The sequence below is a fragment of the Squalius cephalus genome (assembly GCF_949319135.1).
Source record: "Squalius cephalus genome assembly, chromosome: 10".
In the NCBI taxonomy this organism is placed as follows: Eukaryota; Metazoa; Chordata; class Actinopteri; order Cypriniformes; family Leuciscidae; genus Squalius; species Squalius cephalus.
The window spans coordinates 34,539,579-34,554,306 of NC_137131.1; the positions used below are offsets into that span (position 1 = coordinate 34,539,579).

General features: G+C 37.3%; 2 protein-coding genes across 3 annotated transcripts in view; one reads left to right on the forward strand and one right to left on the reverse strand.

The window, feature by feature from the left end:
- nck2b (NCK adaptor protein 2b) overlaps positions 1-14,728 on the reverse strand; it is a 469,107-nt gene that overhangs the window by 97,545 nt on the left and 356,834 nt on the right. The gene's annotated exons all lie outside the window — the stretch shown is intronic.
- tgfbrap1 (transforming growth factor, beta receptor associated protein 1) overlaps positions 1-14,728 on the forward strand; it is a 28,649-nt gene that overhangs the window by 7,558 nt on the left and 6,363 nt on the right. For both annotated transcript variants that reach the window (XM_079883361.1, XM_079883362.1), the window contains exons 4-7: positions 8,152-8,306; positions 8,402-8,484; positions 9,744-10,085; positions 10,347-10,404. In XM_079883361.1, the coding sequence (XP_079739487.1) occupies positions 8,152-8,306; positions 8,402-8,484; positions 9,744-10,085; positions 10,347-10,404 (638 nt within the window). The remainder of the gene's footprint in view (positions 1-8,151; positions 8,307-8,401; positions 8,485-9,743; positions 10,086-10,346; positions 10,405-14,728) is intronic.

Consider the following 14,728-nt stretch of genomic DNA (forward strand, 5'->3'; position numbering starts at 1 on the left):
CAGAACAATAAATGTGATGTCAGAACTACTGTCACCACCCCGAGCACCGCCCACCGTCAGGAAACTACATCATTGCACAGGCTTCTGAACAACATTAATATAAGAGAACAGTGGCTAATGTTTATTTATTCAGAAACGCCACAGCAATTTAGTTCGACCTTAACCGTCTGTTCTGCATATTTCACAAGTGACTGCTTCGTCAAGCAGGCACAGTTCAATGCCGGTTTTTCAAAGAAGCTACTGCTCAAAGATGCTGGAGTCCCTATAGTTCATAGTTTTACAAGTTTACCTTGGAATTTTAATTGCAGCATATGTTCTTGCGTTCTGTGGGCATCTTTGCACATTTACCACAAGTACACCTTTTACAGAAAAAGTAACATTGTAAAAGAAATTGTAGCACGTCAACTTACTGAATCAGTAGGAAAGCAATAGTTACATAGCTTACTGCATTCGGTGTCTGTCTGCTAACGTTGCATTATAAAGCAGTTAAGTGTTTCAAAATCAGTATAACTAGCTATTAACGTACATATTTTGGAGATTTCAATTAAATTTGACCAAAAAAAAAAAGTCTGAGTTTGTTTACAGACAGTTTAAATTAGCGTTAATGTTAAATCAGTGTGCAGCATTGATGTAATGGTAATAATAATACTCTAACAATAACACCGAAAGTAAGGAGGTGGTTGTTTGTCTCCTGTCATCGCCGATTCGGGGTCTGAGTCCTGTCTCGAACATGTAAGGCCGGATAACATTTCCCTCAGCAATGTCCATCATTACAGGTGTTTTATATATATATCACCAAGCTACAGCATACATGACCCTAGTTACCTGTGGTTGGCCTGGCCGTGCATCACTCAGAAAACAACAGGCCAATCAGAAGAGAGGCTCATAGATATTAATTAGAAAGGCCAAAATAAACCTGTTCTTAGCAGAGCTCCTGAGAAAGGAGCTGTTAACATTTATTGGGATGGTTTTTGGTACTTATACCGCAAATATATATTGTTAAAGGGTTACTTCAGGATTTAGCATTAAGCTTTGTATTAGTAGAAAACCTGTAGTATTTTCGAATTACCATGCTTTCCCCCCTCATATCCCCCTGAGAGGAGAGATTTATGTATTTTTTGTCTGGAAAAAATCCTCCGATGACGCAAAAATCGTCATTTTGCGTCATCGGAGGATTTTCTGTCCAGAGGCTAAAGACTACAGCCAGTAGATGGCGTTGTTCCGCATGTTTACAACCCGCCCATACAGGGTGGGATCTCACTCACAGAATGTACACAGTATCAGCCGTCTTTCTTTGGAAGCTAAGCTAGCATGCTCTTGTTCTGTGGAGAAAGCTGAATAATAGGAGAAAGCTGAGTAAGTAGGGGTTACCATCTTCCTTTTCCCGGACTTGTCCGGCGGGCGAGACTGTTAAAAATGTCCGGGATTCAGCTTTTGCGTTCTGCGGTCGCCATTCATTGTTTACATGCACACCTCTCGTTTCAATCTAACTGAATTAATTCCGATCGGTGAATCTGACTGTAGTGTTTACATGAACGCTAAACAAGTGATCGGTTGATGTGCGTTTTACCCTTGCTAAGAAAATTTCCGCTCCTCCGTGAGAGATGCGAGACCCGGCGCGTCTCAGTAATGACGCACCGGCCTCGCGCCGTTCTCCCGCGGCCGTCAGCCTCGTCCTGCTCGCCACAGTAAACATGATGAATGGCTACTGTAGAACGCAAAAGCCGAATCCCGGACATTTTGGGTCTCTAAATCCTTGGCAAACTCATCACTTACTTAGGCTAGCCTTGTTGTTTTCAACTGTGCTCTCTAACCGGTAGGCGTGGCCTCCTAAGGCAGCGAAGCAAGTGCATTCTGGGAGTTGTTGTCTTTCATCCACATAAGCCAAAAATACATTTTCTGGCTTTTCTCAGTCTAGAAAGCTCCAAATTCAAAAATGTCTCCACATTTCTTCTACTTAAATGACCTATTTTAAATACACATTCATCTTCCCAGAGGTGAAGTATCCCTTTAAGGACATCAAAACCTAAAATAAAACTTCAGAAAGGTGTACAATATGGGACCTTTAAAATCAGAATATGCGCATAGCTCACTAAATATGAGCATACATTCACTAAAATATTGAAACGTTAGCGATACAACTGATTCAAAACGCGAGAGCCAGTGATTGACTGTCAACTGCAGTTTGAACGCCCGCCCCCACAGCTGAACTGGAAGTTTTGATAGGTTTTGCAGCCGAATCAGACCTGTCAATTATTGGCTGAAGCGCTTCAGACCTTTCTTTGATTGGCTGAAGCGCAGGGCTCCACCACAGTTTGAAAAGTGTCTGTCAAATGTCAGCTCGCCCTGTTACTCCGTCGTCACCTTTGTCAAAGTACTTTTGGTGAAAAATAAATGGAGTGAAGTTGAATACTTTATTTTTATTCAACTCAAGTAAAAGTAAAAGTACCACAATTTATTTATACTCTACTCTACTACTTTATTAAAAATCTACTCAAGTACTGTAACGAAAGTATTTGTAATTAGTTACCTTTTTCTCGTAACCACGTTTTCAATTATGGCAAGTTAAATGTTGCATATGCTCTATTTATAGCATCTACATTCTTAGTTGAGCAAGTCATACTCTGCAAGCTCTAAGGTGAAAACTACACTTGTTCTTTTCACTTTCCATACTTGCAGAATCTGTATGATTTTAGCGTTTGAAAAAAAAGATAAAATCTTCATAGATCTTATTGTGAACAATTCATCCATGCATTTGTTGAATTGTTAAATTTATTTTTAATCAAAATGTTGAAAATTGGTGACACATGCAGGACTTCTCCAATCATTTAGTCCATGAGTAGGCTACATCAGCTACTGGTATACCCGTGGTCGCAGGTGATCAGTGTTAAAAAACAACAAATGATAACTGAAAATAATGTCTTTTGAACATTAGTCTTCCACTGTTGTTTGACATGGAAAGCTATTGTCATTGAAAGTAATTCTTTTAAAATATTGTTATAAAAGTAAAGAAAACACTGACGTTCAACATAACAATGGCTATAGACGTGTCGAGTAAGAAAAAGACCATCTCTGTGTCGGTTTTAAATCCTTCTGAAAGCCTAGTGCAGTGTTGATACGATTTGTATTTTGGGCTCTTTCACTTTCCTTCTTTGCTTGTAAACTCTTCTCTGAACGAGGTTTCTTTGTTTTAACTATGGATGATTCCTCAGACGGTTGCCTTTTTGAATGGTCCATTGTGTTAATAATGTTGCTCATTAGTTTTGGCCACAAGCTGTCAGAACTAACACACCTCCTGTACTGCATCTTTTAAGTAGATTAACAAAATATTAAAGGGCACCTATTATGCCCCTTTTCACAAGATGTAAAATAAGTCTTTGATGTCCCCAGAGTGTGTATGTGAAATTTTAGCTCAAAATACCCAACAGATAATTTTTTTACAGTATGTTTAAATTGTCACTTTTTGGAGCTGAGAAAAATGCGGCGTTTTAGTGTGTATCACTTTAAATGCAAATGGGCTGCTGCTGCCGCACTGGGGGCGGAGCCTCGCCAGCTCGCGCTCAGGACAATCTCATCTGATAATATCAAAACAGAAACTCTCAGTAGCGGTGTTCATTTCGACCCGGAGTCAGACAATAATGCCCACAGAGCCAGATAATATATGCTGTATGAAGATGGAACAGGTATAGTTTAGTTTAATTACGGTTATAACTTATTTTTCATCTGGCTTTTATCCACTATTAGTAAGCCTGTTGTAGCAGACCGTCTCCGAATAATGAGTTTATTATACATCACACAAAAGATGAAGCGTCAGTTTTACTCCAGAAAATCACTGTAAGAGCCGCATAAACACAGTATAAGAAGTGTGCATTAAAGTCTTATCCATAAACTCTCTCTCTCCCTTTCATTATCATCAACATGCACTATGAATTACACAAAATCAGTCGTTACAATTAACAGTAAACAAATATATACAGACTTTATGCCTTTTTAGTGGATGCTTAAAAAACTGGTCATCTTTATATCAGCAATACAACTCTGACGAACTGTAATAAAGTGCGCCTTCTCCCTTCCATTACTGCCGTGATCAGTAAGGTTAGGCCTATCGCTCTGGGAGACTGTAAGCTGGATCTCGAACAGTTTGTACAGATCCATCCTCGAGTAAAAACGAGAGTAAATGACGACTGCTATGTTCATTCTTACCAGTGTTGGGGTAATTTATTACAAGTAACTTGAATTATGTAATCAGATTACTTTACTTTTCAAGTAACTAGTAAAGTAACACATTACTTTTTAAATTTACAACAAAATATCTGAGTTACTTTTTCAAATAAGTAACACAAGTTACTTTGTTTTCCCATTTATTGACTGACAGCTCTCTTGTCCCAATGTTGAGACAAATGGAAGTGCTGAGGCGTTGTGTGTAAACATGATGGTTATTGTAGTTCTAGACTAAATGTGAGAAGGCATTTACTCATCTCACCTTAAAATGAATAAAATCAGTGAAATGCAGAATCAGAATATTAAGCTAACGTGCAATAGCCTAACTAAATATGTTAAATAAAACATACATTTTTATGCATTTAATCTCACTTTATTGACCAATGTACCTGCTTCTGACCTTTGATGATTCAGTTAAACCATAAGCAAAAATAACTATAGATAATTTTTTTTTTTTTTTTTTAATTGGCAAAGTGTTCAACTTTTTTCTCCTGCATCTATTCTTCTGTTATCCAGAACAGCTGAAAGGTTTGTTTGACCGGCACCCTCTACTGTACATGCGTGAATATGCATTTCCTTCAGCCTGAGGCTTATTATTTCACTTTTGGTGTGAAAGGGTCTTTACATTTGCCCCAAAAATATAACTTTTTTTTGTTATAAAAAAACAAGCCCAGCCCAGGTGAAAATGTAGCGTAAAAGTAACGTATTCTAAAAAAGTAACTAAGTAACGCAATTAGTTACATTTTAAGTGTAACTAATTGCACAATATTGTAATGCATTACTTTTCAAAGTAACTTTCCCCAACACTGATTCTTACAACCAACAACAAAACACCTCAATCGCTAAGGAGACATTCTTGTCTACAGCTGCTCCGTCGTCGAAGTAATGGCGCACTGTGTTTAGCTCACTCAGGGCGGGTCTATGCTAAAACTGCAGTGTCAGTCAACAGTCGTGGACGGGGCAAAAGTACGTCACATTGCCTCGAATCTGAGAACGGGTTGTTCTGAGACAGTGCTTATGATTTATGTTCAAACATAAAATTTTGCATAATAGGTGCCCTTTAATTCACACTAATTAGTCAAATGAATAGATGTAAATGTCTATTCAGTTAGCTTAAAAATGATCCCTCATGATGATAATTTAAAAAAATAAATATATATATATATAGGTGCCACATCCTTTTCTTCATTGAAATACACATTCATCCAATATTGATTAGCAGATTAGCAAATCAGACTGTCATTCTCAACCTCAGTTGTGATCAGACTGAATCAGTCAGACAACTCATTTCCACACTGAATCAGCTCGCATCTGACTCACTCGGTGAGCGGAGAACTTATTTTTGAAAGCAATGTTAAAGATGCAAATTTGTAAGGTTAGTAAAACTTAATTCAGTACAACTGATTTAATTGTTTATAGAAGAACATGTAGTTAAAGATAGAAATCCACAACATAGTTTCAGAACAAAATTCTGTAGGAGAAACAGTAAAGAAGCAGCTAAAAAATCTATATAAATAAAGATCTCCAGTGTCTTAGTTGGTATTCCTTTAGATTGCTTGTGCTGCAGTCTAGTATTTACAAATATTGATTTCTCTGAAGTGCTGATGTAAATTTCCCTACAAAGCAGCAGGGAAATTTTCTCATGTCAAGTCTTGCTAAAGCTTGATAGTGCTTGAATCGGGAGGGCAAAAACCTGACACATTCACATTTAATAAAGCAAGCAGTGCAGAGAATGTAGTGAAGGCAATTTATTTAGGAGCATCTGATATAATGTGTTATGACAAGCTCGGATCAGGTCAGTCAACATACGTCCCGTGTCAAAAACTCATTATTGTGCAGATCACAAGCTTGATTATTTTTCAGCAGTTTAATCACCATCAGTCGTTACATTCTCATGTCTTATGAATGTGCTGTTCTTTATGCCAAAGCATTTATTTCCATGAATGTGGCTTTATTTCCATGGATGTGAAATTGGTGTTTTATGTAAACACGTTATCCATTTTACATCCCTCAACGTTCCCCATTGTATTGCAACTCTGTGGAATTAAAGGGTTTGTTCACGCAAAAATGAAAATTACTAGAGATGCACCGATTACAATTTTCTAGGCCGATTCCGATTTCCGATTTTTCATTGAGTTTGACCTGCCGATACCGATTTTATCCGATTCCGATTTCATTTTTTCTAACCACTTTACAGCACACACAAATATTTATTTTCTATCTTTTCTTTAATAGAACATTACATTTTGCATTGAACATAGATCCTTTTTTGAACAGATAATCGCTATAAAATAGAACTATATAAATTACTCCTGGTGTGGGAAATACACATATATATATCCTTGCAGTATAAAGATATTTCTATATTTCTATAATTTCTGGCTAGTTTACTTTATTTTTTATAATCATAACCATACTTGCAACCAAAACTGAATAATGAAAACAAGTTTAAATGGGTAAATCTTCTACAAATATTTTTGAGTCTTCGTTTTCTTTTCTGACATACTGGAGTTCTTGTTAAAACACACTAGACATATTTATTCTGTGCATTTTGAGCACTTTTTGTGTGAATTCATTTTTAGTTTGTCCATCAAAAGGGTTCTTTCACTTTAATTGATCTTGAGCAGCATAGCAAAAATAGACCCGTGCCGAAACCCGTGCTTCACTGCTGCTCACGCGACGCTCCTGCTTGACGCTCACGCACTGCTCATGCTGCCGGTGTGAATGCACTCATTGATTAACATGCACGCCGAAAAAAAATACGCGCTGGTCACATTTGCGGTGTGAAACGGCCGTAATTCACGAGGTTTCCTATGTGCGTTCCGTGTGCACGTGTGATGCTGATGTTGCGTGATGTTAATCATGCGGCGCCCGAGTGCATTTGACCGACATAAAATCGGCATATGTCAGACTGACCGGCCGGTCGCCGGTCATGGCCGTTCACGTGAAAATCGGCCAATTCCGGTCACCAGCCGATCAATCGGTGCATCTCTAAAAATTACCCCATGATTTACTCACCCTCAAGACATCCATATGACATTCTTCTTCCAGACAAATACAGTCGGAGTTATATTAAAAATGTCCTGGCTCTTCCAAGCTTTATAATGCCAGTGAATGGCCGGTTTCTGTTTTAAAGTCCATAAAGTGCATCCATTCATGATAAAAGTGCTCCACACGGCTCTGGGGTGTTAATAAAGGCCGTCTGAAGTGAAGCGATGCGTTTGTGTAAGAAAAATATCCACATTTAAAATTTTATAGACTAAAATAACTAGCAGACGGCCTACGCAAGTCGACTTGACGTAGGATGTGTGAGTAGCGTAAGCTTTGACGCCTCTCGCGGTTCAAACAAACAGGGCTGGGCAACAAACTCAAGCTCCTCCGACATTTCTCTTTAAAAATTCTCGTTTTAGACTTTTAATTCGTGAATGGTGTTTTGTTTTGCTCTATCCTCTGCACTCCCGCGTTTGTCAATGCGTCATATGTCAGGTCAAGGGTCACTCTTTCGTCGTAAATCGATGCGTACGGCCGTCTCGATAAAGTTTTAAATATGAATATTTTTTTATAATACACGAATGCATCGCTTCACTTCAGAAGGCCTTTATTAACACCCCAGAGACGTGTGGAGCACTTTTATCATGAATGGATGCACTTTGATGGACTTCAAATCATAAATGGCCATTCACTGCCATTATAAAGCTTGGAAGAGCCAGGACATTTTTTTTTATATAACTCCGACTGTATTCGTCTGAAAGAAGAATGTCATATACACCTAGGATGGCTTGAGGGAGAGTAAATCATGGGCTAATTTTCATTTTTGGGTGAACTATCCCTTTAAGCAGCATTTACAGCATTCAAGTAGTGTGGTGCTCAAAGAGCAGAACACACAATGAATGTCTTTTTGTCAACTTTATAAAACGCCTCTAATTTCAGGTAAGGTGGTGTTGGCCTCATCAAAAGCGGTGTATATGCTGGTGCCTCTCCCTCTGGAGCGTCAGATCCAAGACCTGTTGGCAAGCCATCGAGTCGAGGAAGCCCTGACCCTCACCGAGGCCGCACAGAGAAACATTCCCAAAGAGAAATATCAGGTACGCCGAGCCGTTCTGACTATGGTAAGATACAAGAGTATTTCTCTCAATGGAGAAATGATTTTAATTGATGATTTTCTCTTTTTATGTTGTAGATATTGCACAAAAGAATTCTCCAACAAGCAGGATTCATCCAATTTGGCCAGCTTCAGTTTTTAGAAGCGAAAGAGCATTTTAGGTGAAGTACATCATTTTGTCATGCAATTAATACTGTTAATTGCTGCTCAGGCCCAGATGTTTCAGAGGATGACTGAATGGAGTTAATTAACTTCTTTGCTAATTGCTTCTTATCCCTCTGCGCACCTGACCCTAATCGCCGTATGCTAATGGATGGAGAACAGTAATAGCTGAATAAATGGCTGATGTAAATATCAGTGGATTCACCATGTTGAATTCGGCATGTATTTTAAGTTGCTACATCTGTGATACGGCATGAACTATTAACCCATTTGAATCACAGATTGCAAGTACTACTGTAATATTTCAGATGACAAGGAGAAGGTACATCTGGAATAATTCACTATGGAAAAACATAACCTTATCTTTAAAACCTTATCTTCAAAAATTGAGCAAATGGACAGTTGCCACCAGTGTTATTTTACTATATAGTATTTGTTAACATTTTTATTTAGCTTTTAAATTTAAGTTTGTTTTTGTCATTTTGTTATGTGCTGTTGTGAATTTTATTACTTTCTTTTTTATATACATTTTTAGTTGTAGTCATTGTTATGGGAAAAAAAAAATGTAAAAGATAATTGCAACTTTTTATCTCACAATTCTGGCTTTTTTCCCTCATAATTGCGAGTTTACATCTTGCAATTCCAAAAAACAAATTCTCAGAATTGTGAGATATAAACTTGCAATTGTGACTTTATTGCTCGCAATTATGAGGTTATATTTCGCAATTCTGACTTTCTCGCAGCCTTTTCTCACAATTAAGAGTTTATATCCCTCAATTTTGACTTATTTTCTCATTTAAAAAAATGTAAAAAAATAACTGCGAGTAATGAATTCTGAATTCTGAGGGGAAAAAGTCTGACATTCTTACAAATGCGTGCAATTCTGACATCGTGCATTTTCTTAACTTTTTTTATTTTTTATTGTATGGTGGAAACAAGCTTCCATACATTGTAGTATTTCAGCTTAAACTTATTTTATTTCATGTAGTTGCCATGGCAACATTTCTAATTTTTGTTTTAAGTGTTTCATCTTATATTTTTATTTTATTGCAATTAACAAAACCAATTTTAATACTTTTAGTTTTAATTAACAGTAACAACACAGGATTCTACTGTAGTGTTTATTTTATTTTAATGTGGCTGGAATTGTTATTTTTTTTATATATATATATAATAATACAGCAAAATAAACTTTAACAAAATAAAAACCTTGTTATAATAATAATAATAATGTTGCTTTATCTAATGCCCATCACAGGAAGGGACAGCTGGATGTGCGGGAGCTGATCTCTCTTTATCCGCTGCTCCTGCCCGCTTCTTCTTCTTTCACACGTTGCCATCCACCACTTCATGAATTTGCTGACCTGAACCACCTGACGCAGGGGGACCAGGAGAAGGTACAGCGCTTCAAATGTTTTCTCATCAGCTACCTACACGAGGTGCGCAGCAGCGACAGCGCTAATGGTTTCCGTGAAGACGTAGATACGGCGTTGCTAAAGCTGTACGCAGAGACTGGCCACGAGAGTCTTCTGGACTTGCTGGCCTCTGATAACGCCTGTCTTCTGGCAGACAGCGCCCCCTGGTTGGAGAAGCATCACAAGTGGGTACTCGCTTTTGTATTTCTTTGAGTAGCTGTTGATAAAGTTTTGACGGTTTATTTTTGCAAGAAAACTAAGAGTGCAATAGATGAAGCTTCACGTTTTGTAGTATTTTGGTTGTTGTCTTATAAACCATTATTCACAGCAGTTGTTATGGCAGTACATTACTTTTTTAAAACTTAAATATATGACAGTGTTTAAATAACTTGCGGCATTTCTTAATGTGTGTGATTTGACTGTTAATGGTGTTTCTGTTTGTTCAGGTATTATGCTCTTGGACTTCTATATCACTACAACGGTCAGGATCTTGCTGCTTTACAGGTGGGATCTAATTGAACATTCTGATTGTGGTGACAAGCTAGGAAAAGTTTGCTGCCAATTTTAAAAGCATTTTCCGAATTAAAATACAATTTAAGCTCTGCTGACATCCTCTTTGGCATTCTGTTGATTACCACAGAAAAATATTTTGATTCATCCTGCAGTTTGGAAAAAAAAGTTGAAGTCCAACAGGCAATTGTTCATTACAACCTGCATACATATATATATATATATATATATATATATATATATATATATATATATATATATATATATATACACTGCTCAAAAAAATTAAAGGAACACTTTGAAAACACATCAGATCTCAATGGGGAAAAATATCATGCTGGATATCTATACTAATATGGACTGGGTAATGTGTTATGAACGAAAGGATGCCACATCGTTTGATGGAAATGAAAATGATCAACCAACAGAGGATTGAATTCAAAGACACCCTGGAAATCTAAGTGAAAAAATGATGCAGCAGGCTTGTCAATTTTGCTGAAATTTCATTGCAGCAACTCAAAATGGTACTCAGTAGTTTGTATGGCCCCCACGTGCTTGTATGCATGCCTGACAACGTCGGGGCATGCTCCTAATGAGACGACGGATGGTGTCCTGGGGTATTTCCTCCCAGATCTGGACCAGCGCATCACTGAGCTCCTGGACAGTCTGAGGTGCAACCAGGTGATGTCAGATGGACCGAAACACAATGTCCCAGAGGTGTTCTATTGGACGTAGGTCAGGTGAGCGTGGTGGCCCTTCAATGGTATCATTCCTTCATCCTCCAGGAACTGCCTGCATGCTCTCGCCACATGAGGCCGGGCATTGTTGTGCACCAGGAGGAACCCAGGACCCACTGCACCAGCATAGGGTCTGACAATGGATCCAAGGATTTCATCCCGATACCTAATGGCAGTCAGGGTGCCATTGTCTAGCCTGCAGAGGTCTGTGCGTCCCTCCATGGATATGCCTCCCCAGACCATCACTGACCCACCACCAAACCGGTCATGCTGAACGATGTTACAGGCAGCATAACATTCTCCACGGCTTCTCCAGACCCTTTCCTGTCTGTCACGTGCTCAGGGTGAACCTGCTCTCATTTGTGAAAACCACAGGGCACCAGTGGCGGACCTGCCAATTCTGGTGTTCAATGGGAAATGCCAATCGAGCTCCCTGGTGCTGGGCAGTGAGCACAGGGCCCACTCGAGGACGTCGGGCCCTCAGGCCACCCTCATGAAGTCTGTTTCTGATTGTTTGGTCAGAGACATTCACACCAGTGGCCTGCTGGAGGTCATTTTGTAGGGCTCTGGCAGTGCTCATCATGTTCCTCCTCGCACAAAGGAGCAGATACCGGTCCTGCTGATGGGTTAAGGACCTTCTACGGCCCTGTCCAGCTCTCCTAGAGTAGCTGTCTGTCTTCCTGGAATCTCCTCCATGCTCTTGAGACTGTGCTGGGAGACACAGCAAACCTTCTGGCAATGGCACGTATTGATGAGCCATCCTGAAGGAGCTGGACTGCCTGCGCAACCTCTGTAGGGTCCAGGTATCGCCTCATGCTACCAGTAGTGACACTGACCCTAGCCAAATGCAAAACTGGTGAAAAACAGTCCAAAAAGATGAGTAGGGAAAAAATGTCAGTGGCCTCCACCTGTAAAACCATTCCTGTTTTGGGGGTTGTCTCACTGTTGCCCATCTAGTGCACCTGCTGTTAATGTCATTAACACTAAAGCAGCTGAAACTGATTACCAACCCCCTCTGTTACTTAACTGACCAGATCAATATCCCAGGAGTTTAACTGACTTGATGCTATTCTCTGATTAAAAAGTGTTCCCTTTATTTTTTTGAGCAGTGTGTATATATATGTATATATATATATATATATTAGGGCGGTCAAACGATTAATCGCGATTAATCGCATCCAAAATAAAAGTTTGTTTTTACATAATATATGTGTGTGTACGGTTTATAATTATTTTCTATATATAAATACACACACATGCATGTATATATTTAAGAAATATTTGCATGTATATACTGTGTATATATATTTATATTATATATAATTTATATTATATACAGTACCAGTCAAAAGTTTGGAAACATTACTATTTTTAATGTTTTTGAAAGAAGTCTCTTATGCTCATCAAGCCTGCAGTTAAAAAAAAAAACAAAAAAAAAAAAACAGTAATATTATGTAATATTATGAAATATTATTACAATTTAAAATAATGGTTCTCTTTTTAAATATATTTTAAAATGTAATTTATTTTTGTGATGCAAAGCTGAATTTTCATCAGCAAGTACTCCAGTCTTAGGTGTCTTATGATCCTTCAGAAATCATTCTAATATGATGATTTGATACTCAGTTATTATCAATGATGGAAACAGTTGTGCTGTTTAATATATTTTTTTGGAATACTTTTTTCAGGATTCATTGGTGAGTAAAACGTTAACAGCATTTATTCATAAAAACAGCATTTATTCAAAATAAAAGCATTTCTAACAATATAAATCGTTACCATCACCTTTTATCAATTTAACGCATCCTTGTTGAATTAAAGTACTAATTTCTTAAAAAAAAAAAAGTTATTGTTCCCAAACTTTTGAACGGTAGTGTATATTGTTACAAAAGATTTCTATTCTAAATAAATAGTTCTTTTTTAACTTTTTATTCATCAAATAATCCTGAAAAAAGTATCTCAGGTTATAAAAAAAATATTAAGCAGCACAACTGTTTCCAACATTGATCATAAATCAGCATATTAGAATGATTTCTGAAGGATCATAAGACACCAAAGACTGGAGTACTTGCTGATGAAAATTCAGCTTTGCATCACAAAACTAAATTACATTTTAAAGTATATTAAAAAAGAGAACCATTATTTTAAATTGTAATAATATTTCATAATATTACTGTTTTTTTTTTTTTAACTGCAGGCTTGATGCAGAAAATTTCAAAAATATTAAAAATAGTAATGTTTCCAAACTTTTGACTGGTACTGTATAAATATTTTATATATAAATAACACATTTTTCTTAAATATATATGCATGTGTGTGTATTTATATATATATATATATATATATATATATATATATATAAAATAATTATACTCCATTACACACACATATATTATGTAAACTCAAACTTTTATTTTGAATGCGATTAATCGTTTGACAGCCCTAATAAATATATATATAATTTTTTTTTTTAAGATATAATTTATTTCAGTGATGAAAAAGCTGAATTTTCAGCATTGTTACTCCAGTCTTCAGTGTCTGATGATGCTTCAGAAAGCATTCTAAAATGCTGATTTGGTGTTTAAGAAACATTTATTTTATCTTACATCTATTATTATCAATGTTGAGAATGGTTGTGCTGCTAAATATTTTTGCGGAAAACCACAGCCACTTTTCCACCGTCATACTAAAAGGTTCCAAGAAAGGTAAGGAACTGTTACGGTTATATTTCTACATGAGCTCGGTTCGGCACGGATGGATTACAAAGCGTTCTCAGCCCGGAAATCTCAACTGCGCTAGTAGAATGCGTGTAGTGACATCGCCATTTAGGATTGGTCACTTGTCTGTTGCCTGACTACCAGTTTCTCTGTAGTCGCCAAGCATGCTATTTGAGTGAAGTAAACACAAGTTAATAATAGAAATATCTGATCTTCCTCCATAATGCGGTCGCTATTTGCATCTCATACCTTGTGTAAACTCTTACATCACCAAGGCAACGACTGATGCATTTGTATTACATTCCAAAGAGCTCCATTATCAACCCTGCAGTGGAAAATGAAACCATAGCTGTACTGGCTGGGCTGGGCCGGACCGGCACGGAATTGAACCGTTAAGCAACGAGATCGGTTTGGCCCAACGGTGGAAAAGCAGCTACTTGAAAAATTATTCTTTTAAGAATAGGAAGTTCAAGGATTATCCACCCAAAAATGACAATTCTGACATAATTGACTCATCCTTAAGGTGTTCCAAACCAGTATGAAGTCTTTTTTTTTCATACTATGGAAGTCAATGGGACCCATCAACTGCTCTTCTAAATTCTTCAAAATATATTCTGTGTTCAGCAGAAGAAACAAATTCATACAGGTTTGAAATAACTTGAGGGTGAGTAAATGAGGATAGAATTTTCATTTTTGGGTGAACTATCCCTTTTAAAAGAAATTTATTTGAAATAGAAATCGTGAATAGTGGCAAATAAAATGAACACATTTGCAGAGTTTTAATGATCACTTTCATGCTATATTTACTTAAATTCACAGACACATGAAAATGCACTACCAATTTGATTAGGCTTTTTCTGTAGA